The 26999-nt window shown below is 47.1% G+C and overlaps 1 protein-coding gene across 8 annotated transcripts in view; it reads left to right on the forward strand.

Annotated features, from left to right (window-relative positions):
• PLXNA4 (plexin A4) overlaps positions 1-26999 on the forward strand; it is a 458580-nt gene that overhangs the window by 322139 nt on the left and 109442 nt on the right. For all 8 annotated transcript variants that reach the window (XM_078343727.1, XM_078343726.1, XM_078343725.1 and 5 more), the window contains one exon: positions 16387-16487. In XM_078343727.1, the coding sequence (XP_078199853.1) occupies positions 16387-16487 (101 nt within the window). The remainder of the gene's footprint in view (positions 1-16386; positions 16488-26999) is intronic.

Genomic DNA, 26999 nt, shown 5'->3' on the forward strand with positions numbered 1-26999 from the left:
GGAAGCCATGTACAGCTGTCCAGTGTCATCGCTGTGTCCGACCCCACCCTGTCCCTGTGCACCCATAGCCTTCCACCTGCCATATTGCTCACCTTCCAGGGCAAAATGCATAATCCTCAAATCACTAACTCCTCTGCTCCCTATGGTCAAGGCCAGTTGTCCCAAACCCAGCCCATTAACAGGGTCTTGGGTGGGGGAATGAGCGGAGGAGTAAAGGGCTTTGAGAAAATACCAATGCCCAGCTCCTGAGAATTTTGATTTTGCTGCTCAGAGCTTGGCCCAGGCATCAGCATTTTAAGGGCTATACTGTTGATTCTGTGATGCTCAGGGAATTTTGGAGCTGATTAACCTAGACCCCAAATCCCTGCCTTTCCCTGCTCTTTAGCACTTTATAAGTGCCTTGATTCTCTCCTTGAACCGTGAGCATCCCTGAAGGGTGGCTCCTGGCTCAGCAAGCGGTGGCATAGTGAGCTTGCCTGGGGAAGCAGCAACTGTGCCCCAGCCCCCACTGTACCCCAGGCTCTGGTCCAGGTTAAGCTATATTCCCAGCAACATCCAAAGCAGGCTTCATGGAGGAGAAAACCATCTGGAAATGAATTCCACGTATGGCATGCTACCTGCCCTGAATTGTCACATCCATTTTCTTGCTGCTGCCTCAGCCCTGTATCCTGCAGGTTTGTTTGCAAACTCAGCAAATGCCCCATGTTTAATTGTGTCTGGAGGCTGCATCCTTGTGTCCCTGTCACAGCAGGGGCTGCTGGATTCTATGCCAAATACCACCATGCTGGGCCTGGCTGCCTGACCCTGGCCTTCCAGACGTGCCGTGCCAACTCATGTCCCAACATACCGGCACGCAGCATGGCCTCTTGTGCTTGGCGAGGAGCCAGCACAGTTTCCTATCCCAGACCCACAGCATGCTTTTGGTTATGCCTGTTCACAGAGGTCAGGGGAGACCCTGATTAAATGAAGAGCACAGATAACCCTGGCCTCATTTTATCGTAGAGTTAGAAGTGCTCCCTGTCTTTTCTTAACTTTTCCAGGAGCAATACATCTACCTGCCGGGGTTTTCCTCTTTTCCTTCCTATGCAATTCAAGAGCAGAGGAAAAGCTCTCAGAATAGCTGAAGAGAGGAGAGAAATAGACAGGGGACTGGTGGGAACATTCTGGGGCTGGCTGTGTGGCCAGAGCTCTATTGATAGGAAGGGGTTCTTTAGGCCTGGGGACCACAGGACATCACTCAGTGGAGTCAGTGATCAGGTTAGGAATAAGACCCTGAGGTCCCATCACAAGCTCTCTTCCATTCTAACTCCTTTCCCAGCACTTACTTATAAGGCAGCCAAGGACTGCAGTATTCAGCGATCACAGGGAAACGTCTGGAAACCTTTAAAGTTGAATTTTAAAACTGAACTTTGCATTAAGGGAAATTTGTCCCAGAAAAAGCAAACCCAAAAGATGAGCTGGCCATGGTGGTCATGCCTGTAAGGACAGATGCGGGGTGTTAGGTGTGGATGGTCTAGGGCTGTGTTGAGTGTTTTACATGTTTTATATTACATTCTTTTAGTAATAAATGAAGCCTATTTTATTACTTCAAATGATAATGGTAAAAAAAATTCAGCACAGCTGTTGCATTTAAAAAAATGAAAGTACATACTATGTTTCTAGCTCAGTAAACAGATGAACCTGATGTCGTTAAATGGCATAACAGCTGAGCATTGTACAGTACATCTTAATCTGCATAGCTTTTGGAGGCTTGAGAATGTTGAGTGGGCCTGACCAAGCTCTCAAGTGGTAGAGGTAGGATCTGAGCATCAGCCCTCGGCCTGCACAGCCCAGGTCCCAGCAGCAGCAGCAGGTCCTAGGTCCCCTGTGACCCACAGACTCCTGCCTAGCACTCAGTTATCGAGAGCCTCCGCCTCTCCACTGCCCCTCCCTGTGGGCTGCTATACTTATATATCCTTCTCCCAGGTCCTCCAATCTACTGAGCTTGTCTGTTATAGGCAATGGCATTTTGTTATTGGGGGTTGTCTGTTGCTGTAACAGAGGCCTGAATGGACAGAGAGAGGGTGGCTGAGACTCCCGGCCTTACCCCAGGCCACCCCACACATGTCTGAGAATGGAACCAAATTAGCCTGGAATTAGCCTCCTCCCACCCCATCTCTACCCCAGGGCCAGCAATTATTTCTGAGCTCACTGAACCCCTAGTCTAAATGTAGCTCTAATAGCTATTTCTCATTTCGGAATGGGGAATCTGTTCTGAGCCTTGGTCGGGTATAGATCAGATTCCCCAGCTGCACAAAATGTGAAATGGATGTGTAACCTCTGCTACTACCACCACTCTCCCCTTGAAAATGAACTTCCTAATGGAAAGCAACTGACTCACTACTGTAGTCCAGTGGGGTCAGCTCCTGGCAGATGGAAGTGGGAAGCTCTACCTTACGTCTGCAGCCTAGAAAGCATGAAGGCTGGCACAGCACAGCTGGGTCCTCTGACTGTCCTCCCTGAGCCACACAGAGAAAGGCAAGGAGGGACATTGCTGGGCACTGACAAGAGGATTTAATTGTCACCTGATGGGGGTATCTTTACCACTTCCTTTATGCATAGGAGGAAGCTGAGGCTCAAAGACACACTTTTGACAATTGGCTGAGCCAGGAGTTATATCCAGGACTTCAGAAGCCTGTTCTCTCTCCATTCTCTCAGAGAGGATTTGCATGCTAACCCTCTACTCACTCACACAATTGCTTATATTAATGGTAGGGAGAAATGGTAGCAGTAAACTCTAGTGGTTTCATAGTTCATCATTAGAAGTTGTGACAATTCCCTTCCTTAGAATTCAAAGTATATTTCAGAATGATATCATTGTACTTTTTCAAGATCACAAGAGCTGAAGAAGGAGCAGAGCTGAGAGTCCCTATCATGTAGATAGATGAAGTAACCAAGATGAGAATAAAATAGAGGGAGATCCTGGAGTGAGACTCCTGGAGATTTCTTGAGCCTTAAGATAGTTATGATGGAATCTTCTGGCTAGAAGGGACAATAGAGATCAATTTATGTTGGACACTGAAAGCTGGACAGGTGAAGACAATCGCCAAGGGCTTGCCACAAGTAAAGAACAGGTCTAGGATTACAGCCCAGGTCTTAGGACCCCCAGCCCAGTGATGTCCCAGCACACCATGACTCCTTCACCTGGAAATTAAGTTGATGCCAACAGTGCATGATAGCGTCTGCACACGTGGGGACTATAGGCAGAGGTGCCCTTGTCCTCGCCCAGTAACTTCCATGGAGAGATGGAGTCTTCTCTTTGTTGGGTGGAATTGCTGTGGTTTTTCTGTGGGAAGCTTCTGGGTTGGCAGGTGAGGTCACTGAATAAGTACATTGCCAAACAATGACTTTCCTACCCAGTATGGGATAGTTAATTTCACAAGGAGAAAACTCCCTCATAGCCCAGGGTTCACTTCCAGGGTGCTGCTGGTCAGCAGGTGAACCAAGAGGGAGAGACCAAGAAACCAAGAGCCCTTTCCATAGTTCCAGAATATTAGAAATTGTGTGGGTATAAAGAAAAATTGGACTGGGCAAGGTGGCTCATGCCTGTAATCCCAGTACTTTGGGAGGCCGAGGAAGGCAGATCCCTTGAGGTCAGGAGTTAAAGACCAGCTTGGCCAACATGGCAAAACCCTATCTCTACAAAAAAAAAATACAAAAAAGAAATTAGCTGGGCATGGTGGTGCATGTCTGTAATCTCAGCTATTTGGGAGGCTGAGGTGGGAAAATTGCTTGAACCCAGGAGGCAGAAGTTGCTGTGAGCCAAGATTGTGCCACTGCACTCCAGTCTGGGCAACAGACTGAGACTCTGTCTGGGAAAAAAGGAAAAAAATATTCAAGCTGTTACCCTAAAATAAATTCATGTTGGACTGCACAGTTGAGTTAGTTTTAAAGACTAAAGGTTAAGGCATCTTTAAAATATTATTTTAATTTTCCAAGTCAATAACACCCTGTCCGTGAAAAATTCAAACTCCCCAAAGTTAACCATTGTTAGCAGATACTAGATATATTACTCTCTCTCTGGAAGTTATTCTTTGTACAAGGTCAGAGTGTGTGTGTGTGTGTGTGTGTGTGTGTGTGTGTGTGTATGTATGTGACTTTCTCAGAGAGGATTTGCATGCTAACCTCCCCCCTCCACACACACACACACACAGCTATGCAGTTGTCTTTTGAATACAAAAATTGAGTCTTAACATACCTTTTTTATACAATTTTTTTTTTTGAGACAGAGTCTCACTCTGTGGCCAGGCACCAGGCTGGAGTGCAGTGGCATAATCTCAGCTCATTGCAACCTCTTCCTCCCAGGTTCAAGCAATTCTCTGGCCTCAGCCTCCCGAGTTGCTGGGACTACAGGTGCACACCACCATGCCCAGCTAATTTTTGTATTTTTAGTAGAGACAGGATTTTACCATGTTGGCCAGGATGGTCTCCATCTCTTGACCTCGTAATCCGCCCACCTCGGCCTCCCAAAGTGCTAGGTTTACAGGCATGAGCCACCGGACCTGGCCGTTTTTTTAACTCAAAGATGAATCATAGACATTCATCCATCTCGATATATACAGACTATTATCTTGGAGTGTAGGTGTGCCACAATTTCTTTAGCCAGCCCCTGTGGATGGTTATTTAGGTTGTTTCCAAACAGTCATTGCTACAAACAAAGCCACAGTGAATATCCACAGCCAAGCACATGTGTCTAGGTGCTAGTATTTCTGCTGGAAAGATTCCAAGAGGAAGACTTGCTGGGTCATTTTAGGTTTTAGTAATAACTGCCAAATTACTCCTCAAAATGGTTGCGCTAATCTAAACTCTCACCAGCAGTGTATAAGGCATAAAAACCTTTTAGAGGCCGGGTGCGGTGGCTCATGCTTGTAATCCCAGCACTTTGGGAGGCCAAGGCCGGTGAATCATGAGGTCACAAGATCGATACCATCCTGGTCAATATGGTAAAAACCTCGTCTCTACTAAAAATATAAAAATTAGCTGGGCGTGGTGGTGGGCACGTGCAGTCCCAGCTACTTAGGAGGAGGCTGAGGCAGGAGAATCACTTGTACCTGGGAGGAGGAGATTGCAGTGAGCCAAGATTGCGCCACTGCACTCCAGCCTGGGTGACAGAGGGAAACGCCATCTCAGAAAAGAAAAAAAAAAAGAAAACCTTTTAGAATGCTGTTACTAGCTATTGTCCTTTCATATTTGAATAATTACTGGAAAATGCCATCAAAGCCACATCGCTTGATGAAGGAGATGCTTTTTGCCTGTGTAGGCAAAGATGACCTGTGTCCAGGGTGACCCAGACAACAGAGGGTGGGCCCTCTTCATCTTTCCCCGGCAGCAGGCTGGGACCTGATCCTGCAATAGAAGCTCATGTAACTTCAGGAGAGTTAAGCAGGTGCCTTGAGGCAGGAGATTGGTGGAAAGGAAAATGATTCAGGATCCCTTGGGTCATCCGTCATCTCTGCCTCCTTTCTAACCCAGCAGCACCTGGTCTCCTGAGAGTAGGGCTCCTACGCTGATGGACCTAGAAGGTTCTCCTTGAGGGCTATCAGTTTCCATTCATTTGAGCACCATGATTTCTCCCAGAGTCAAATCCCTTTTTGAAAAAAGATGTTTGTCTCCTAGCCAGAGAAGCCTTATACCCAACCAGGGTTGCCTGTGGGGAAAGACGTGTTTATTTGCAAACATGCTCCTGTGGTCCAGAAACACTTCTACCCACAGGTGTGTGCAAACGCCACTTCTCAAATGTATGATTTACACACGCTGTTTTTGTGGTTTGAACAGCCAGAGCACTGCTGGGGATGCCGGTTAGCAGAGCCCTTGCTAGAAGGAAGTCAGAGAGAAGGGTGAGGTGCTAGATGAAGAAGGGAGTGCCCGCTCAGCCTGCCCTGTCACTTCCCACAAGGAGCCAGTGCCAGCCAGCCAGGGAGTCTCAGCATATGCTTGGGGACTAGCTTGGCTCCACTGCCTGGGCCGGGAGTGAGGTGTCCCCGTGCCAGCCCCTCCCTGCCTTCTTCTTGGCTGCAGGAACAAAGGCTTCCATTGAACAGGCTGTGCTTGGGAAACTCGCAACAGCAGGTCCCCGGTCCCAGTTCAGAAGGGGCCATAGTCTTTGTCTGTGTCACTTGCTAAAAGATGGCTGGAACAGGAGCAGCACTTTGATCCCCAGGACAAGGTCCCCTTCCCACCTGCTGGGCTTGGGGATGGGGAGGGAGGCTTGCATTTTTCTCTAGGATGTGGGCCCCTGAGGCTCTGCCCCTGCTTCAGCCCTGACCTTAACACTGGGTCAAGAATGAGCATCTTGGCCAGGAGTCCCTATCTAGGGACTGGGTATCAAATAAATAGTATTGGTAGCCATGTGGCCTTGGACAAATCTCTGCAGCAACTGAGCTTCACCTGAAAAATGAGAAAATTGTCAGCTAGAGTGTTTCCAAGGTCCCGCTCAGCTTGTTAACTCTGTGAATGCTAGAACCCTCCTCCCAACCTCCATTTCTTTTCATCTCCATGTTGGTGGGGCTGTTCTGGGGCTGTAGTCTCCTCTGTCAAATGCATGGAATCTGCCTACCTAAAGAAACTCACACGTTGCAACCCTATAGCCCCGGAAGTCAGGAAGTTGGGCCCCCTGAGCCTGTGCATGAATGTGAGCATGAGAGCTCAGAGAACCGAGAGGATTTAACCTTTACGCTGAGAGATTAATCTGTGGCAGTAATCCAGAAATGATAGGTTTTAGAGTAGAGCCAAGATTGCCAAATAAATGATCTCCAGGGGATTCTTGGAATATGTAGGTGCATAACAGGAACCAAATTCATTCATTCACTTATTTATTTATGCATACATGCAAACATTCATTCACTTTCCTCGTTTGCTCTGCACGAGCTGAGTACTAGGTGTAGTGAAGTGAAGAGAGACGACTTTGCACCACCCATCGCAGGGGCGTTTTATCTGAGGAAGATGCTGGAACAACAGAGTTGTCATTAGCACTGACACATTCATATGTGTCATCCCAATTAATCTTCAAAACAACCCATCCAGGTGCTTAGATGAGGAAACAGAGGCTTGATGAAGTTAAATGAGTTTTCCAAGTCACACAGTGGTGGCAGAGCCAGGATCCAAACCCTGGTCTGTCTTTCCCCCACATCTTTTCTTCTCACTTGACCCAGAGAAAAAGCTATTTCACAGTCTGTTTTTCTCCCTAACCACATTTGAAGGAGCAAGGAAGCCTCCCTGGAGGAGTAGGCTGTGCTGAGACCAATAGTCCTTCTCTCTTTAGGGCTGCTACTTGGTGATCTGCCCACAGGAGGGGCTCCTGAGCCCCTGAACTCAGCCAGACCTTCCTGGTAGTATAGTAAGTAGCCTGCAATGCTGTGAAGTTTTCAACACAGGACTTGGGTTCAGTGGAGGGACCACAGGTTTCTCAATCCTCTGTGCTATGTTCCAGGAGCCAGTGGTGTCTGGCAGGCCGGAGGGCAGGCTCTAGCCCCAGCTTCATTTCAGTTTCCACCTTTGCCACCGCCCCTGCTGCATGACCTTGGGCAAGCTGCTCAGCCTCTCTGGGCTACAGCTTCTCCATCTGTGCAGCAGGTAAGGGGATCGCTCTCCTGCTCGGTGAGAGGGTCTGGCTAATAATGGTCACGTGCCATTGCAGCGCAGCCCACACTGGGAAGCCTGACGATGGGGTGATTTCTCGAGGCTCTGCAGAAAGCACGCTGAGAGCTCCTTGCCCAGCTTCCCAGCTACTGCCGTTTGCTAATGAGGACCAACATATGTTGATGATTCCGGCGTCGGCACTCGCTCCTTGGCTGTCCGAGTTCCCGGAGCAAACTGGCTTCCTATTAGGCATTTATTCTTATTAATAGCAGCAAATTGCAGCCCTTCGCAACATCTGCTACTTTTTGTTTACAAGAAGCTTCTTAAATCATTTGTATTGGTAGTATTTTCTGACCAATTCCTGAGGACTGGGTTCCCCAATCTGAAAATGAATCAAGTGAGGCATAATAAGTGGGAAGATTTTGTTCAAGGTCACCCAGACACACAGACTAGATTACAGCTTGGAATCTCAGCTCCCCAAGCCTCATGTCCCGGGGCGATTGCCTTTGCTATTCTAAATATCATTGGCCTTGACCCCAGAGGTCCTGCCTAGAGGCAGGTAGGGACAGTGGTGATAGCCAGGGCCGCTGCCCTTCACCCTGTGCCTCTGTCTGCCCTCAAGTGAGGCAGCAGCTGGATTGGCCCCATGGCCCAAGCACCAGCAGGAGGAGTTGCAGAGCTCAAGGCAAACCATTCCTAAGGAGTCTTTACTGCTGTCAAGTAGAAAAATATCATTTTCCGACACTGGGCAGCCAGACGGTCAGTACAGGGGGTCTGAAGCACATCTGCGCTTCTGGTCAGCTGACCACATCTGGAGGGCTGCATTCTCTTTCCAAAGTCATCTTCAGTACTTTGCTCAGGAGCTGGATTTTCCTGAGATCTATGGATCTATGACTGTAGAGTTAAGAGAGCATGGCCAGCGTGGGAGGTAGCGAGAAGGGTCATTTATCATGTTAGGCTGGATTTCAATAATTTCTGAACTTGTTCCAGGTCCATACGCCCTCAGTGTTTGCACAGCCTATGTGAAGCACAGGGTGGAAAGAAGCTCCCACACTGCAACCTTCCCCCTTCTCCATTTGGCTGACCTCCCCCTCTACCTCTCATGGGATCTTCGCATCATGGTGTAACTTTCTGCCCAGCACCTGTGTATCAGCTAGCTATTGCCACACTAAAGCTTTGTAACAAACCAGCCCAAAACTCAGTTGCATACAACAGACATGAATTCTCACACTCACGGCTCCGCAAAGCAATTGCATGTCAGCTCCATAAGCTCAACTCTGCTGGGCAGTTCTGCTTCAAGCTGCTACATCAGCTGGGGTTGTTGCCTAGCTGTGGGTTGGGCTCAGTTCTCTCCCAACATTGGTTCGTCTGGGGCCCAGGCTGAAGAGGAAACAACCACCTCAGAAGCCCTTCTCATGGCAACGACAGAAGCACGGAGGACAAAGACAAGCACATGAGCACATCTGAAGCATTCATTTGCCTCGTGATTCCTACCACCCCACTGGCCAGTCGAGTCCTGAGGCTTTGCCCCAAGCCAAGAAGGGGGGAAGTGCATGCCACTTCTCTATTCTCCACGAGGCCATAGGGGTGGGGACATAAAAGTGTTCTTTTCAAGGAGTGAAGAACTGGACTCAGAATACAATCTGCCACAGCCTGGGACCAGCCTCCTGGCATCTGCCCCTCCTACCAGTTAGCCAGGTTCAGAAACACCTGCCACCTTTGAGCAAAGAGACGAGGAGTGACACAGTTCCAGGCATGTGGAGTGACTTGAAATAGGCAGAGCTTCTTGAGCCACTGCTCAGCCACTAATTGCAGCCCCCTGGCAGTGAGGGCCTTCGAGCCATCACAGGGAGACTCCACAAAACCTCTGTGTGGTCCCAGGCCAGCAGAAATAAAGCCTGGAAAGGCAGCCAGTGGTGACCAAAGGAAATCAAGGCTGGTAGAGATGCTTTGAGGAGCTCCCCCAGACCATGCTGCTGAGATCCATGTGTATTACTGAACTCAGAATTTGCCAGCAAAGGACTCACTTTTCTCAACTCTACTTCCTGTGCTTGGGGACAGCGGTAAGGAAGGACAGCATGAGGTACAGCACTTCATCGCACAGCTTGACAGTTTCTCCCGCAGCCTCTCGGAGTTTCTTAATGGGTCATCTTGCCTCTTTTTTTCTTTCTTTTTTGACAATTTTGAAGGAAATTGGGTACTTAAGAAACCTTTTGGATGTTTAAATTAACTCCAACCATCAGGCTCAGTGTAGCCATCGTGGCATTAGCATCCAATTATAAGAGTAGAAATGGAGTCATAACTCACATTTTGACCAGAATGTCAAATGCTCAAACAAATTAGAGATACATACAAAGACTGTATGCTGTATCTATGGACCATTTCTGAATGTAATCAGCAGAACAGCAGGCACCCTTCGGAATGTGAGCAGCAACAGGCAGAGTGGGACCCTATTGCCAGAGGAAAGCATCTTTCGAAGTATCAGGGAAACCAGGCCGGAGTTGGGTAGTGGGAGCCAGGATTCAGAAACTGTAAAAATTCCTCCAGCTGCCATGGAGGACCCCCAGGTTCCCAGGTCCCCAAGCAATGGGCTCAGCTCATCAGACAGAGAGACTTATGAAGTCCAAGGCTGTGACTTGAAATCTGATGTGGGACCCTTTGCTATCTTCTCAGCCATCCATGGCCTTCTAATGCTAGGCCATTGTTTTGTAAATTTGTGGCCTTTGGGACTAGAAACCTTAGGAAGATGGTGGTGGTGATGATGATGATGATTGCATGTATAACAGCAAATGATAATTCTAATTACAGTCGTTTAAAACCAGACCAAACTACATTATATCATTTAAGGAAGCTTACCTTGGTGGCAAGAGGATAAAACCACCCTGATTCCCAGAAAGGTGATCTGGGGGAAAGGAAGTTGTAAACGGGGAAGGGAACACGGGTGACTTCTGGCCATAACTGAGAATGAGAAACACCAAAGCAGAGGCTGAACAACAGCAGGAGAATTTTCTAAAGTCGGGGGCCATTTGGCCTCGGGTGAGTTATTTGAATTGGAGCTCCTCATCTAGGCCTTTTGGAATAGGTGGGAGGTAAGGAAAAGTTCCAGGAAGAACGAGGCTATGGCATTATTTTTCCAAATCAGGAAACAGATATACAGAGCTTGAGAAAGACAGGGCCAGTTATGTAATGATACATGATAGGAGACATTTATCCAGAATGCTTTGTCCATTTGAGATTACATTGAAAAGAGTATTGATGCCTATCTTTTCACTGAAAGATCTCAGAATATTTCATAAACATGACAGAATTAGTCTACCAGCAGAAAGCTGTTCCCCTTTGACCCAAGGAGCTAAGCGGAGACAGGTGTTTTCTTTTTTATAATTATTATACTTTAAGTTCCAGGGTACATGTGCAGAATGTGTAGCCCTGTTAAATAGGTATACCCATGCCATGGTGGTTTGCTGCACCCATCAGCCCTTCATCTACATTAGGTATTTCTCCCAATGCTAACCCTCCCATAGCCCCCCCACTCCCCCAGCAGGCCCTGGTGTGTGATGTTCCCCTCCCTGCTTTCATGTGTTCTCATTGTTAAACTCCCGTTTTTGAGCGAAAACATGTAGTGTTTGGTTTTCTGTTCTTGTGTTAGTTTGCTGAGAATGATGGTTTCCAGCTTCATCCATGTCCCTGCAAAGGACATGAACTCATCCTTTTTTATGGCTGCATAGTATTCCATGGTGTATATGTGCCACATTTTCTTTATCCAGTCTATCATTAATGGGCATTTGAGTTGGTTCCAAGTCTTTGCTATTGTGAACAGTGAGAATGGGTGTTTTCATATCCACACTGCCATGCTGAAGATGAAGTCATTTGTGAAGTCCCCTCAGATGGATTATTTTAATTTTTTTGTTGTGGTAAAATATACATAACAAAATCCACAGTGTTAACTGTTTCTAAGTGTGCATTTGCAAGTACCCTGACATTGTGCTGTAAGCATCACCACCCTCCCTCTCCTGAACTTTTTCATCTGCCCAAACAGAAAGTCTTTGCCCATTAAAGAGGAACTCCTTATTCCTCCCTTCCCCAGTCCCTGGTAACCACCATCCTACTTTCTGTCACTATGAATCTGACTACTCTAGGTACCTCACATAAGTGGAATTATGCAGTATTTGTCTTTTCGTGTCTGGTGTATTTCACTTAGCATCATGTCCTCAAGGTTCATCCATGTGGTAGCCTGTGTCAGAATTTGCTTATTTTCAAGGCTGAATAATATTCCATTGTATGGATATACCACCTATTGTTTTTCCGTTCATCTGTTGATGAACATTTGGGTTGCTTCCATCTATTGGCTATTGTGATTGATTTCACTGTGAACCTGAGTATGAAAATGTCTCTTTAAGATCCTTCTGGTTGTTTTACGATGTTCCCAGATGAAAAATTGCTGGATCATATGGTAATTCTGTTTAACTTTTTGAGGAACTGCTAAGCTGCCTAATAGGTTTTTGTACAGAGCCAGGACAATGTGCCGAGACCATGCTGTGCAGACCCCACCCTAACCCTGCACCCAAGGAAGGCTCCCCCAGCACCGTTTATGCACAAAAGGTCCCCAGAGGTGATGGGGCTCCCATCTCTAGAAGCAGCAAGAGTGAAGCTGTGCCACATCAACCAACACCTTTGCTAGAGTCTGGTGGCCAGGGGACAGGCCTCAATATTCTGTGGTCTCTGAGACAATCTATCATTACGGGAGCTTAGGTCACGTCACCATCTGATTTGTTCTCCAAACAGAAGTCCCTCTCCCGCCCCTATTACTTTCTTTTTTCACCTCTTCCTGTGGTCTGAATTCCCTCACTCAGTTAATTAGCATGCCTGGCACTGCAGCTTAAGACTTTAATCAGCGTGGGGTGGTTTTAATTAATCGTGTGGCTCTGCATCTGGAGTGGTTTGTGTTCCAGGGTCAGGAGAGGAGCTGAAGATGAGGGAATGGGAGAGGCAAATTTGTATGGCATAAGGGTGTGAGTGGTAAGTCTAGGTATTTGGGGAGAGAGAATCATAGAGGCAAGGTGGCTCAGAAGCCATCTGGCCACTTGTGCAACGTACTAGCAAGGTGAGGATGGTAACTGAGGACGTGAGGGAATACATTTATATTGAGCTAAATGGTTGGACTAAATCCAGTTTTCAAAGGTGATTTAAAGTATTAGACAAAATTCTGATGCTTTGCAGAATTAACCATGGGGTAGAAAGTGAGGCAAAGCAGTGATAGGGAGTGGGAGGTAAGCAGGCGGTCTGGGAGACCTTGGCCATGCTGGAGACTATTGCCTGGTCCTGGCCTTCCTTCAGAAGGTCCTGGCAAAGGGAGGGAGGGGGTACCTACTTCTCAAATAATGGTAACCTTTCTACTGGATTGTCAGAATCCTGTTGGCTCCCCAGTTTGAATGTCCACACTTTAAAAAGAGTGAAGAAAACCTAGATCAATTTCAGAAGAGAGTCATAATGCATAAACAGAAAGATTCTGTAGGAAAGATGAAAGGAATTTGGATTGTTTGCCTTCAAAATGAGAAAGCTCTGAATGTCTGGATGATTGCTTTTAAGAGAACATTTTTTGAAGATGGACCTGATTCCATTCTTACACATGTCCATGAAAACCAAAGAAGTAAGATGAGGTTGATCTGAGAGACTTTGTTGGAGCATTGGCAAGGAACTTAGGATGTTAGGACTGAAAGGGAATTCAGAACTAACCTGCCCAGTCCCTCATTTGATGATCAAAAAGAAGCCCAGAGACAGACTTGTCCAGGTTTACTCAGGAAGCTGAGGACAGAGCTGTGGTGGAACCCAGGGCTCATAATGCCTGTGCAGGACTGTGTTCCTGTCTCATATGGACCCACCCACATGAAAAGCTAAGAAAAGCAGATAGCTGTTCCAGAAGCTGGTAGAGATAGTGAGTGAGTCCTGGAAATGAGGTAGTCCAGGTTTCATCCGAAGGGTGAAGCAATGAATGGTTGAGGGGCAAATATCATAGTTCAAGGAGGAAATGCCACCATAAAGGTACTAAAAGAGGAAAGTTCCCCCAGGTCTGTTGAATTCCCAACAGAGTTCCCGAGGCCCGGGATGACTGTCAGAGCAGTCTTCTGGGATATAGGGGAGAGGCGATTGACAATACAAGGAGGATTGAGATGTTAATAACAAGGATAGCAGTAATCCACCATAGCTGTCCCTTATGAAGTGCCAGACCATTTACAAAACCATGGTATCATCACCTGTGCTTTGGGAAACTGAATTGGGTTGTGGCAGGGAGGGGGATTTTCATCTCCATGTTGAGCCGGAATTTGAACGTAGCTCTGAGGGCTCTTGCATTCTTTCCAACACAACAAAAAAATGACTCATGTTTAAAATCAAGGGGAGGGACTTGACAATTTCAGGGTATGGACATTATTAAAACACCAGTTTCAAGATACTTCTAAGATTCTGAATGCAAACGTTTTTGAGAATTTCGGATTCACCAAGCAGCTGGCTCTGGACTTGATGTGGAACATCCTGGAACCCCCGGGCACATTCCATCCAAAGCAGATTACAGAACTTGTCAATGAGAGAAACTGGGGAGGATGGTAATTAAGTTTAGAGCAAGAAAATGCTTTTGATTGAGCAAGGCATGATTTTCTGTTTAAGCCCATGCAAAATATGGAGTGCTAGACAAGCAGCTGGAACATATGAAAACATCGTTGTGTGCTTATGGTTCTCAACTTTCACCATTTATGGTCCCTTTTATTATTTTTTCCCTCTGTGCATTATGTTTTGAAAGATTCTGTCTACTAAACAAACTGCATTCATTAAGTAATATACTTTCTATTTTTAATATGAGATGGACATCACTGAGTATGCTTAAAAAACACAAAACAGCAACAATTCCATTTCCATTAGGCTTTGGGAAATATTGAAAATAGCTTGTGGACCTCATTACCCCTCATGAATTCTTAGGAGTCCAGGTACTTTGGGTTAGGAGCCAAACTATTTATATGCTTACATGACTAGCATGTCTGTGCTCACTTAAGGAAGAGAAATTAAACACGCAACAGGAAGAGGGGAAATTCTTGGCTAGTGTGGAGCCAGTGTGGGTAATTCGTAAGGAACTAATTGTTAGGTTAATTAGTAGGGTAGGAAGGTTGTATGTACGCAGACTCCAGGCATGGCCCATGCAGACTACATGAGCAGTAATAAAAGATAAAATTCCAAATATGCAAAAAAGACATCTGAGAAGGTGGAGGAAGGGCCACCAAGGTCAAGGTCACAGCCGTCAGAATGGGAGAGGGAGGCTAAAAGGTTGCTCGAAAGAAGTGAAAACGCAGTGTGGTCATTAAGAACCCTCAGTGTGTACTTTGGAGAACAAAAAGATGTATAAAGGGAAAAAGAAAGTTAAGGGAAAAGAGATCATGTGGGGTTTGGAATTAATTATTAATTAATTCCAAAAGAGGGTTGGAGACTAATTGAGCTGCTCTGGTGCCAGTTTGCCTGTGCGCGTGTTACAAGTAGCCCCTGCCAAGCGGACATCATTTTACAGAGGCATATGCCCCATAAAACAGCAGGGGAAACACGGCCTCTGAATTTGCTCGTGTAACAGAGAGAGTTCAGCCAGGTCAGCACAGTTGATAGTTTTCTGTGCCTGTCGTCTGATGGCAAGAAATTAAAAAGGACGGCCGCATCAAATTCTCTTAGCTCAAGCTGAAACATCAGGTAGGATTCTCCATTGAGATTAAAAAAAAGTATCCCAAATGGAAAAAGATGATGTAAAAAAAAAAAAAAAAAAAAAAAAAAAAAAACCTTTTTGTAAAGAAGAAACTGGAAAAATGGAGAATAAAGACCAAGGCTATAGAAAGAAAATAACTGTTTGATCCAGTGTATCATTATTAAGTACCTACTATGTAGCAGGTGCTGGCAAGTCATGTAAAGAGACATCAAGGCAAAGCTACATTGGAGAACAAAGAAATTCAAAAGATATTTAAGCGCATGCAGGAAATGGAAGCATTTGGGCTAAGTAAAAATGTCATGTGGAACATTTTACATTAACAGGCGGCTGGTGAAAGCTAATATAAAGTTTTGGGTTGGAGAGGAAGCCTCTAGTCCTGAAAAGAGTGTGGGTAGGAGGAGAAATAGCAGCAGCTGCTCTTTGAAAGCACCATAGTGAAAGCTTTTAGAGCCAGTTGGCCAACATTATGGGAAAGAAAGAGCGGGCAAGTAACAGCTACAGAGTGAGCTTATGATATCTTGGTAAATGGCAAGGAGGAAGAGAAAGAGAAGGGTCTTGGTCTCAGGCTAAATGCTCTCTGGAGCAGCAAAAATGATGAAACTGGAAGGAGGACTGGAAAGAAGGGGAAACACTATAGGAAAAGAAACCACGAGGGAGTGAGAATGACCATTTGCATTTATTACGCCCATAGGAAACAAACACATGATTAATTGACCATTTGTAGAGATATTTGGGGGTTTCAAAATGAACACTATATAAATGTATTTTCTAACAACTTAGTATGGACTGTATGGAGTCTGTATTCATGGAGGCTTCTAAGAAAATCACAGGGCTGCTTGTCTCCCTGGATGCATATGTGGCCACCTACTCACACATAGTCACTCAAGGTCCCTTCCCACACTGAGCTCCAAGCACTTCTGTGCTTCTGCAACATTTCGGGTGCTACGTGTGATATTTAGAGCAACATCTCTTCTAGTGCTCTATTGCGTGTTCTGCAAAATCTTGACCACCTTCTCCCTATCCTGCTGTCCTAGCTCACCAGAGTCCCTGTGGAGTCCTGTGGTCAGTATCGGAGCTGCGGCGAGTGCCTTGGCTCGGGCGACCCCCACTGTGGCTGGTGTGTGCTGCACAACACGTGAGTACCATGGGAGGCCGCCTCCTACCTCCCACTTCCTCCAGTGATTCCCTTCCTCCTCTCCCTGTCATCACTGCCCTTCCTTTTGATCTGTCTTTTCTCCTGGTCTATTCTTGCTCTTCCTTCCTTGCATTCTTTCCACATGTTATCTCCCTTCCTTTGTTCTTTCTGACTTCACTTTAAATTTGCCAAATTCCCATAAGAAATACAGGCAGGTGAGGAAAAATGAGAACACATGGACACAGGGAAGGAAGTACTACACGCTGGGGTCTAGTGGGTGGAATAGGGGAGGGACAGTGGTGGGGGGGAAGCTGGGGAGGGATAGCCTGGGGAGAAATGCCAAATGTGGGTGAAGGGGAGGAAGGCAGCAAAACACACTGCCATGTGTGTACCTGTGCAACTGTCTTGCATGTTCTGCACATGTACCCCAAAACCTAAAATGCAATTTAAAAAAATAAAAAAATAAACAAAAATTTAAAAAATTTAAAAAAAGAAATACATGGTGGTGGCAGGATGGAAATGATGATGGGTCAGGATATGGTTGTCATGGTGGGTTATTATACACTGGAGGGCTGGAGGAAGCAGGATTCCTGGACTTACCTGACTATTGCTTACGGGGCTGGAGACTGACTTTCCAAGACTCAACAACAGGAAAAAGGCATTGGATATTTTTTTTCCTCCAAGTTCATGCTGGCCACAAAACCATGAACAAGTTATATGCTGTCCCATTAGTGATTCCACATCTCCTTAACATCTCCTTCAACATCTCCATAAGATTTTCTGATTGGGGGGCTGCAGTTCAAGTGTGTAGCACCTGGACCATCCCTCTGTTGTCAAAACAGTGTGTAGCACCTGAGGACCCTCTCTCTGCTGTCAAAACAGTGTGTAGCACCTGAGGACCTTCCCTCTGCTGTCAGAACAGTGTGTAGCACCTGAGGACCTTCCCTCTGCTGTCAAACAGGGAGGGTCCTCAGGTGTTACACACTTGAACTGCAGCCCCCAATCACTTGCACAGGCCCTGCCTTCTGCAAGCCTGTGCTTAACAAGGGCTGGTACTGCATGGACCCAAGAAGAAGATACACATGTGTCAGAATAAAACATGGCACTGGGCCAAAGGGGTGAGGAGGGTCTAGCAGGAGCACCTGCCACTTAGACAAAGGGTGGGAAGCCCTCAGGAAGAGAAGCATACAGTTAAAGCAGAGCCATTTGGAAAATCACCAGGGATCTACAGAGTCACAAGAGGTGGGGTCAGCCATTAGCTGGCTGTGAGTGCATTTGGGCTGTAGTCACTGGACCAGTAAAGCTAGGCCTGAGTGCTGGCCACTTGACAATGTGCCTCCTTTTATGTGGCTCCGTTTTATTCTGTAGAAGAGAGAAGAAGGCAATGGCATTATAATGGAGGTAAACAGTAAATAAACCAAGGGGTGGGAATAGGGCTGAGACAACCAGAAAGCTGAAGGCTTTTCTTTGGGGATCCAAAGATCCTTGCCTTCAGTACCTGGAGAAGGCAACAATGGTTGGACCTCACTCTAAAGAAATTTGGTTCCAGTCCAGCTATTGTTGTTTCTGGCCAACACTTGAAATGTGCCACTTTGTGACCTGGACACAAACATTACAAATTAAGAAGTACTTTAGTCCTGCTAAGAATCTGAACTGCTTGAGATGACCAATGGCATTTACCAATAATTTTCAACTATAAGAAGGTAGGAGTAGGACCTCGTCTTTCCCCCTGTCTCTTGCAAAGAGTGTCTCTAAAAGTTGGAAACACCTGCTTAAACTCGAATACATCCTTGCTAAGATAACAGACACCCTCCTCATCTCTGGGTGGCAGTCTCAGACATAATGAGTCCATGAGTTCCTTAAGGGAAGATCTGAAATCCCTTAGGTAGGGTGTGGTGGAAAAAAAGACAAGAACTACTGAGCTGCACTGAAATATACATAACTCAGTCTGTGGCCGTACCACCCTGAATGCGCCCAGCATTTTCTGAAATATATATAACTCGCAGACAGATCAGAAACTATGGACTCAAGTGTAGAGAAAAGTTGCATGGTAACAGAGAGCAAGGGAGTCTAGGGGGGGCCAGCATAGAAAAGGATGGCAGAGGTTGCATTCAGAATGCAGATTGGCTCAGATCAGGCCGGAAGAGTTCCCTGCATGATACCTTGCAAGTTAGAGAGATGAGTTCTTTTTGTCTCACCCAGTGAGGCCTCTCAGGAAGGGACTGTGCTCTAAACGCATTGCCTTACTTGGGGGCCTTGACTACCCTGTTTTCTTCTTGGCTGAGGATAGCTCAGCTGATGCTGACATGGGGCCTTCCTATCTGGCATAATTCAAAGGCATTCGGAAAATCTGGTCCCTCCTTGACACTCCATGCCCAATGACAGTTTCCATGTCAGCTGTGGTCTCTGACCACAGTGCTGTCCCAGCCCCACAGAGCGTGGAGCCCTGTGAACGGAGAGGGCTCTGAGGTTTGGAGAAAGCAGCAGAGGGGCTTTAAGGACCCCCACCTCCCACTGCCAGGCTGCAAGGTAAGCAGGCATGAGAGGAGGAGGCACAAGACACTACTTTCTGTATGGCCTCAGTTTCCTCTTCCGTAGCATCATACCTGCCTCCTGTCAAGTGGCAGAAAACGGGGGTGGATGGAGGCCAAGGTGAAGTCTGGGAAGTTCATGCCCTCAGCCTGCCTGGGGAAGCCAGCTGTTCCAGTCTCAGCATGGCATAAAAACAGCCATGGACATGAACTTGGGCACCTGCCCCCAAGGCCAGACTTTTCATCCCAGCTCCTACTCTGTGAATTGAACATGATGATGCCTGTCTCCCCCACCTCCCTGAGTCACTGGTGAATCAAATGAGATGGTGTGAGTGCCAGTGCTGGTGGGCTGTGGAGCGCTGGGAAATGTAGCTTAGGGTGGGGCAGGAATGTTGACAAAGCTGGGGAAGGACCATGAGTTCATGGGTGCCCCACCTCTTGTGACTCTGCAGATCTCTGGTGATTTTCCAAGTAGCGCTGCTTTAGCTGTATGCTTCTCTTCCTGGGGGGTTCCCACCCTTTGTCTAAGTGGCAGGTGCTCCTGCTAGACCCTCCTCACCCCTTTAGCCCAGTGCCATGTTTTATCCTGACACATGTGTATCTTCTTCTTGTGTCCATGCAGTACCAGCCCTTGTTAAGCACCGGCCTGCAGAAGGCAGGGCCTGTGCAAGTGTTGTTCTCTTTGTGGTCATCACTGTCTGCTGCTGCTGCTGCTGCTGGTGCCTCACAGTGGAGCCAGCAAGTTGAAGCACTGGGAGACTGGAGTCAAATCAGAGGACTCAAGTTCACATGCCTTGGAAATGTGTTGTGTGGCTTTAGGCAAGTGCAGTCAGTTCTCATTGCACATGGTACTTATGTTCCATAGAGTCGCCAGAACACAGAGTTAGTGAATACCAACCCATTGCTCCTAGGAGGAATACAGGGTTAGGTTCCTGGGAGCCTCTGGTCACATTTTCATCAGCAAATCCATCTATAACCTTGTTTTGTCTGTGTTTCTGTTTAAAGACATCTTACATAATATATATTGTTGATTCGTGAAGCTTGACCTTACTGCCAACAGCACCATAACACGTCCCAGAACAAGGCTTACCCAACACAGCTATTTTCTCCATAAGCTACACCATGGCCTTCTTGCACTCAGGATCACTAGACAGCCCTTCTGCAGGACTACACTCGGGGACTATTTTAAACAGCAAAATCACCAACAACATTGGAAAAATGTGGCATTAAATAGGGCTTGAAGAGGACACTTGTTTGTTGAGCCAGAGCTAAAACAAGAAGCTGAGGCTGCCTTGTCCCACCTCAGCGGGCAGTGTGTGCCGAAGCATTCAGATTTTCCACTGCCCTGTGCGTGTTCACAGGTACCAATTTTTGTGACAAATAAACGTTAGCAGTTAGTTGAATTTGCAAATAGATTCCACGATAACTCCATATGTCAGAAACTTGGCATCCTTGTTTTAAAGAGGGAGCACAGTACCTTCTCACAGTGGTGGCACGAAGATAAAAGGAGGTGATTGATATGGGACGTTACAGAGGTCCCAGATGCTCTGCCAGATCAAGGTCCTGTCATTCGTGGCCTTGAGCCTCCTGGTTATGTCCATGACCTGAGGAAGGCAGGCTCAGGTATGAGAATTGTACTAACATAGTTGGTGAAGCCCAACTCTTCCAGGAGGACAGAGCTCAAGAGCCCCCATAGGCCAAGGCTGCCTTCCCACTGAGACACTCAGTAAATCCATCCTCCCTGGCCCACATAGAGCCAGGTCCTTTTCAACTATAAGAAGGTGGGGGTACAATCTTGTCTCCCCACACCTTTCCCCACAGCTCCCTTGCAAAGAGTGCCTCTAGAAGTTAGAAACACTCTCTTAAACTCGAATACATCCTTGCTACAAGAGCAGGCACCGTCCCCATCTCTGGTGGCAGTCTCAGGCATAATGAGTCCTTGAGTTCCTTAAGGGAAGGCCTGAAATCCCTCAGGTATGGATTTCTGAGGTCCTGAAATCCAGGCTCTAAAATTCAGGTCCTGGACAAGTAGCATAGGTCCTTCAATTTCTAAGATGTTTTCAATAAAGGTACAATTTTAAATTTAGATAGAATGAGATGCACAGATCTTAAATGTACAGCTTCAAAGCTTTGACAAATGCAAGCACCCCTGTAATCCACATGTCTGTCAAGATATGAAACACTTCCTTAATCCATCCAGAGAGTTCTCTCCTTCCCAGTGCTTCCCAGCGGGCCTTTCTTCCCTAGTTCCTCAGGTTCAGGTCAAAGCCAGATATTGCTCCTCCTGATCTGCCATCCCTTTCACTTTCATGAGAATAAACTGGATGTCCATGGCTTGGAGAGACGCATGAGGAAGTGGGCCCAGCAGGAGAGAAAGGAGAAGGCTGGGGGCTGGCAGGTCAGTGCAGGAGGTTGAGGGCAGCCAGAGAGAGCCTATGGATGCTTGCTCTGAGGGGGCCTACATTTGCTAGGAAGGAAGTCAGGTGGCAAGAGTGGCAGGTTTAATTGCTTCCAGGGAGTGCTGTGTTCACACTCACAAATTTATCTGTAGATCTCTCAGACCTGCCCTTCTCCCTCCATGCCTGGCAGTGTGCCAGGCTTAGTGATATGAAGGTGACTCTGTTAGGTCATCTCTACCCTAAAGCTTTTGGGGAACCAGGCCTTGGATTCAGGCTGGGAGTTTACTAGAATTACTGCATTTCTTAGGCCCCCACCATGGCCAAGACCCTGTGCCAAGTGACTCTGTCGCTTGCTGAGTGGCCCCAGCAAGACTGATCTTCATGCAGGAAGACCAGGACAGCAGGAAAAGGGTTCCTTGAGGTGTCAGGAGAAGTCCATTTTCTCAGTCTCTTTTGCCAACTTTCCCCAGGGTTGAAGGGAGTGAGGTGGTGGTAGCTTTGTGGAAGAGAAGGGCAGCAGAAGGGTGTAAGAGAGAGAGAGAGCAAGAGAGGAAGAGGGAAAGAGGCAGAGAGAGGGGTTGAGAGTGAGCAGTGCGAGGGCAGGGCCTCTGTGAACAGGTGGCTCACGTGGCTGAATGGGCTGTTTGTAGCAGCAAAGGCACAGGTGGGTTGCACACAGCATGCTTAAGAAAGGCTCATGTAATTTAAATCCTCTCTTCTGCTATTCTTAATCGTCATGAAGCACTCACCTGCCAACCCGGTAGCACACAGGGTTACTCGGTCACTCTCTTTGGTAGCCCCTGGCCTGGGCCCACAGGCTTGCCCATCTCTGATGGCAATAACAGCTTCAACAATGCTGAGTATTGAGGTGGCTCTGAGTTTTGAACCTTTATTCCTTGTTTCTCAGCTGACCCATTCTGACTTGGGTGAAGGTAAAGGAAAGCCTACTAGCCCACTCTGCCTTCACCCCATCACAGCTGCCTCCTGTCCTGGGCCAGAAACATTTTTTCCAGTGACCAGGCTTGGCAGGTCCCCAACCCCCTCTCCATCTTTCCCTCCCATGGCTTCGTGCCCAGGCAAAGAAGCCTGTCTCAGTCTCAGCAGGTAATGGGATCCTGCCTGGCAGACCCAGCCACATCGATTGGCCCAGACGTTACCTTTCTTAAGAAAAGTCATCAGCGTCACTCCTGGGAGGCTCATGTAACCCAAGACATCACAGGGGAAGGATAAGATCAGCTTTTTATAAAGTCTCCCTCTCACCCCCTTGTGACCCTGCCTCTTCCCAGATTTCTTCTGTTGGAAGAATGCCCTCCTCTGGATGGGTTGGCAGGGGTTACTTTTCAGGAAGTCACTTCTATTCTCTTCTATATGGTTTCTTCCAAGATGGCGAGAGAGAGTGGAAGGAGAGGAAAGGCACTGCTTTTCAGAGCAGAAAGGATGGATTACAACTTAGTCACAACTAAGGACCTGTCTATGAACAGATCCAGTCTGGGTTCAGTTTCTTCAGCTCTAAGTGTGGATGAAAGGAACTATCTTATAGCCACGCTATGAAAAGTAAGGGAGGGGACCTGCATGAAGCCCCTCGCTAGGCCTGCAATGCAGCAGGTCCTCACGCCTGACACGGCCCAAGTGGCCATGACTGTGGGAGCAGAGGCTACAGTTGGACCCCAGAGCCTCCTCCTGGTCCCCCTCCTCTTCCATTCCCAGGATTGGAGGGCTGTGGCTGGTGCTGGAGTCAACCCACTATTGAGAAGTTTTCCTCCCCTTGGAAGGCTTCAACCAGCCATGCCAATGTCCACTTCACGACATACAAGCTGATTGCAAAGGGCAAGTCCTGCCGTGCTTCTCCCGAGCACATCCCACAGCCCCGCTCTCTCAGTTTTTAAACCTATATTCAAGGGCTACTTAACACTAATCTGCTAGGTCAGTGATCTCTCCTGCGGCTGCCTGCCTAAGGCCTACACAATCAATCTTGAGGAATGGTTGATGTCCACTTCCACCCAGCAACCTTTTTGCAGTCTATGTGTGAGGGTTTTCCTTGACTCTTTGCCAAAACGTTATCAGCCTCTGGTTCAAAGGAATGACTCCCAGGCTAGATATTAGTATATTGGAATTTTCCTTTCCATGTCTTAGCAAAGACATAGTATGACTTAAGGAAATGGACCTTTTCTTTTTTAACCCTGCCTCTCCCACCAAGCCCCCAATACACACACACACACACACACACACACCCCACATGCTTCATGACCGGAGGATGGTAAGCCAAAAATGCTATCTTCTCGTATGAATTAGAAAAGACCTGTGGTCTACTCAAGCCCTTAATGCCCCTCCCAGTCTAATGACTTGAATCCCTGAGGAGCTGGCCTACCTCTGAGGTTTCATTCCAGGCATACACACCCATATTCCAGCATTCAAACACCTCATTCAATCATGCTGCCCTGGGCCACGTAGGATGGAGCAGCCCGGCGGGCACAGGGCAAAGCGCTCCCTTGCACCAAGCCTACTGGACTTGGTGATGTTAATAGACATGAAGACACCAGGCCGTTGGATAAAGTCTAGTATAAAGCTGATCAGAATCAACTGGAGTAATTGTTGGAGTGTGTCTCGGGTAATAGGCAGCTTTCTCCTTGTTACCGACTGAATTAGAAAGTGAACGGATTCGCCTGCAGTGATGCCTTTGCTGTCTCCTCCTCCTTTTATCCTTCTCCTCCCTTTCCCTCCCTCTCCCTCCCTCCACTCCTGCTCTGCTCCACACCTTTTCTTTCCTAACCTCTCCTCAACCTTAGTAGAAAATTAATAGGCCCTAATAGAGTCACCCACTGATGAAGAGAAGAGAATGACAAGCCCACCTCACTTTCTCTTTTCGCAGCTGCTACCTGTAATTTGGTTTGGGTTGGGATCATCTGGAAAAAAAAAAGGAACATTTCCAGGTCATTTTACCTCTCATCTAAGGGTTTGTTCAATAGACTATTCATTCAAGGCATGGTTACCAAGGTCAGAATCCAGTCAGGGACCCAGGGCAGCACATGGTTCCTCAGTGCAGGCTGCAAGCCCAGAATCTGAGCTGATTGTGGTGGGACAGGATGCCTTGGTTGCTACGTAAGCCCAGAAAGGTTCTTGGGCCTCCACTCAACTCCTGAGCCTGTTGGTTTCTTCTGAGTTCTGTGCCCTCCCGCTTTAGGGGAGGCATGGATAAATCTGATTCAGGTGCTTCTTAGGTTGATTTTGGATCTTTGGATCTTTAGAGATGGCAAGGGACTATGGGTCCAGTTGCCAGCAACTGATGGCAGAGGGAAAATTACAGCAGAACCTTGGGCTTCATCCTAAGTATTTACATGGCACAATCCAAATACTTCAACTTCCACGAGACCATGGTGTCAGTCACTAGATCCTAGAATTGTAACATTGAAAGGACTCACCTGGTCTACCCCTTCATATACGAAACCTCTTAAAACAACCACCTGCTTAGGAATTCCTGTACTAGCTACTCTACTTTCTCCAAGCCACACACATGCATCTATCCATTACTGTGGCCATTCTCAAGGAGGACAAGGATAATGAATAGGAATCCTAGTCCCTTCCCTTGTCAGGGTCCCAGGATGTGATGACAATGACAAAATCCTCCAAGAATCTCCTAGTTGAGTAGGTATTCTAAATTATCCTAACTTTGTTATTAGAGGTCCACTAGGGAAGGCCCTCACTCTTACCCCCTTTCTTTTTCGGTCTTCTCAATTCTAAGCACAGATGGTGCACCTTAAGCATAGGTCATGGTCAATGTGAAATGTTAAGGATTGGGGATCATCTGCAGGGATAAATAAGGAGCAAGTTCTGATGTCTAAGCCTGATAAACACATGCTGGAAAGCCCAGGGAGATGGACCAGCAATGACCCTTTCAAGCTTGGAGGCTCACTCAGGCTGGACTCACAGATAGCCCTGTTTCCAAATTGAAATTTGTTTGCCTGGCCAGCAGCACCGGGAGTTAATATTTCTATTGCTGTATTTAGGAATTAATTTCTAGAGAACTTAATCACCACCTCTCTCCCTCTCCCTCACCCCCTTCCTTCCTTCGTTCCTCTCCCTTCTAATTTTCCACTTGGCTGGGAATTCTCCAGCAGTGAAAGTTCAGGCTTAGGGGCGGGCGGAGGTAGCTGCTTCATTAGAGAGGATAATCTCATTGGAACCACTGGCTTGAATAATAACCCCTTCCAGGGGCCCTAGGGCCTTTCTCCATGGGGGCTTCTTGCACCTCTGATCTGAGGCTGGACAAGATGAACTGTAGAAGTGGAATGAGGAAGAGAGGTCAGAGGAGGGACTCAACCTCTGGGGCTCTGGTGTATTCTCTTGGGGTCTGCTTCCTGCTGGCATCTTCAGGTTTGTATTTGGGGCAGAGGTGACATCGGCATGCAGAGAAGAATATCAAAAAATTTCAAGTCACACAGCATATGCACTGTCTGAATCCGTATCAGTTTTCCTGCCTGGGAGATGGATGAAGCAGGGATTTCTTCATGTCAAAGGTACAGTGGAGCTAAGGGACGTGCTTTACGAGTCCCTGAAGCCTCTTGGAAGGAAACATCTTAGCCACCACTCCCTGCCTCTCAGGTCATGAATTAACCCTTTGCACATTTCCCAGCTCTGGTCTGGGCTATTTGGAATCACAGTCCTAGAAAAGCAGAAGGCCTTGATGGACCCCAGGAGAAACCAGCAGGAATTCACACCTCCCCTTCCATGATCCTATCACAGTTAAGGTCAATTGTCTGTGCTTTTGGACATTTGCAGCCTCCACCCTCATGTCCTGCCGGATAGTAGAAATGTCAAAACATCCCTGGCTCTGACCTTAAACTTGACTTTCCACTAAGATAGCTAAGTTCTCAATACAGCTATTAAGAAAACAGAATGATGGCCCAGACCATTCTTTCCCTCTTTTCTCCCTCCTGACCTCTGGGTTGTCCTTCTCCTTCATTAAGAGGAAAACTGCTGCGGCCCTATCTTTCTTTGTCTTTGATTTGCCCCAAGGGCCAGTCTTAGAGAAGATCTGTGGTTCTGGGCTGGGCACAGTGGCTCATGCCTGTAATCCCAGCACTCTAGGAGGCCAAGATGAGTGGATTGCTTTAGATGAAGAGTTTGATACTAGCCTGGGCAACATGGTGAAACCTTGTCTCTACAAAAAACAAACAAACAAACAAACAAACAAGTTAGCTGGGCATGGTGGTATGTGCCTATAGTCCCAGACTTGGGAGGCTGAAGTGGGAGGATGCCTTGAGCCATCACAGAGATGGAGATGGAGGTCACAGAGAGCTGAGATTATGCCACTGCATTTCATACTGGGTGACAGAACCAGACCCTGTCTCAAAAACAATAATAATAACTAAAAATGAAAAACACTCATTCTAAAAGAAAGAGAGAGATCTGTCGTTCTGCATCAGCTACAGTTTGACAAGGTCAAATGAGGATACCAGAGAAAGGATAGAATGATAATACTAGCTAACATTTTTGAGGGCTTACTGTGAGCTATGCCCTGCCCTAAATGCTTTACTCACATAATCTCATTTAATCCTCATAACAACCTTATTAGGTAGATATTG

The sequence above is a fragment of the Callithrix jacchus genome, chromosome 11, assembly GCF_049354715.1.
Source record: "Callithrix jacchus isolate 240 chromosome 11, calJac240_pri, whole genome shotgun sequence".
Taxonomy (NCBI): domain Eukaryota; kingdom Metazoa; phylum Chordata; class Mammalia; order Primates; family Cebidae; genus Callithrix; species Callithrix jacchus.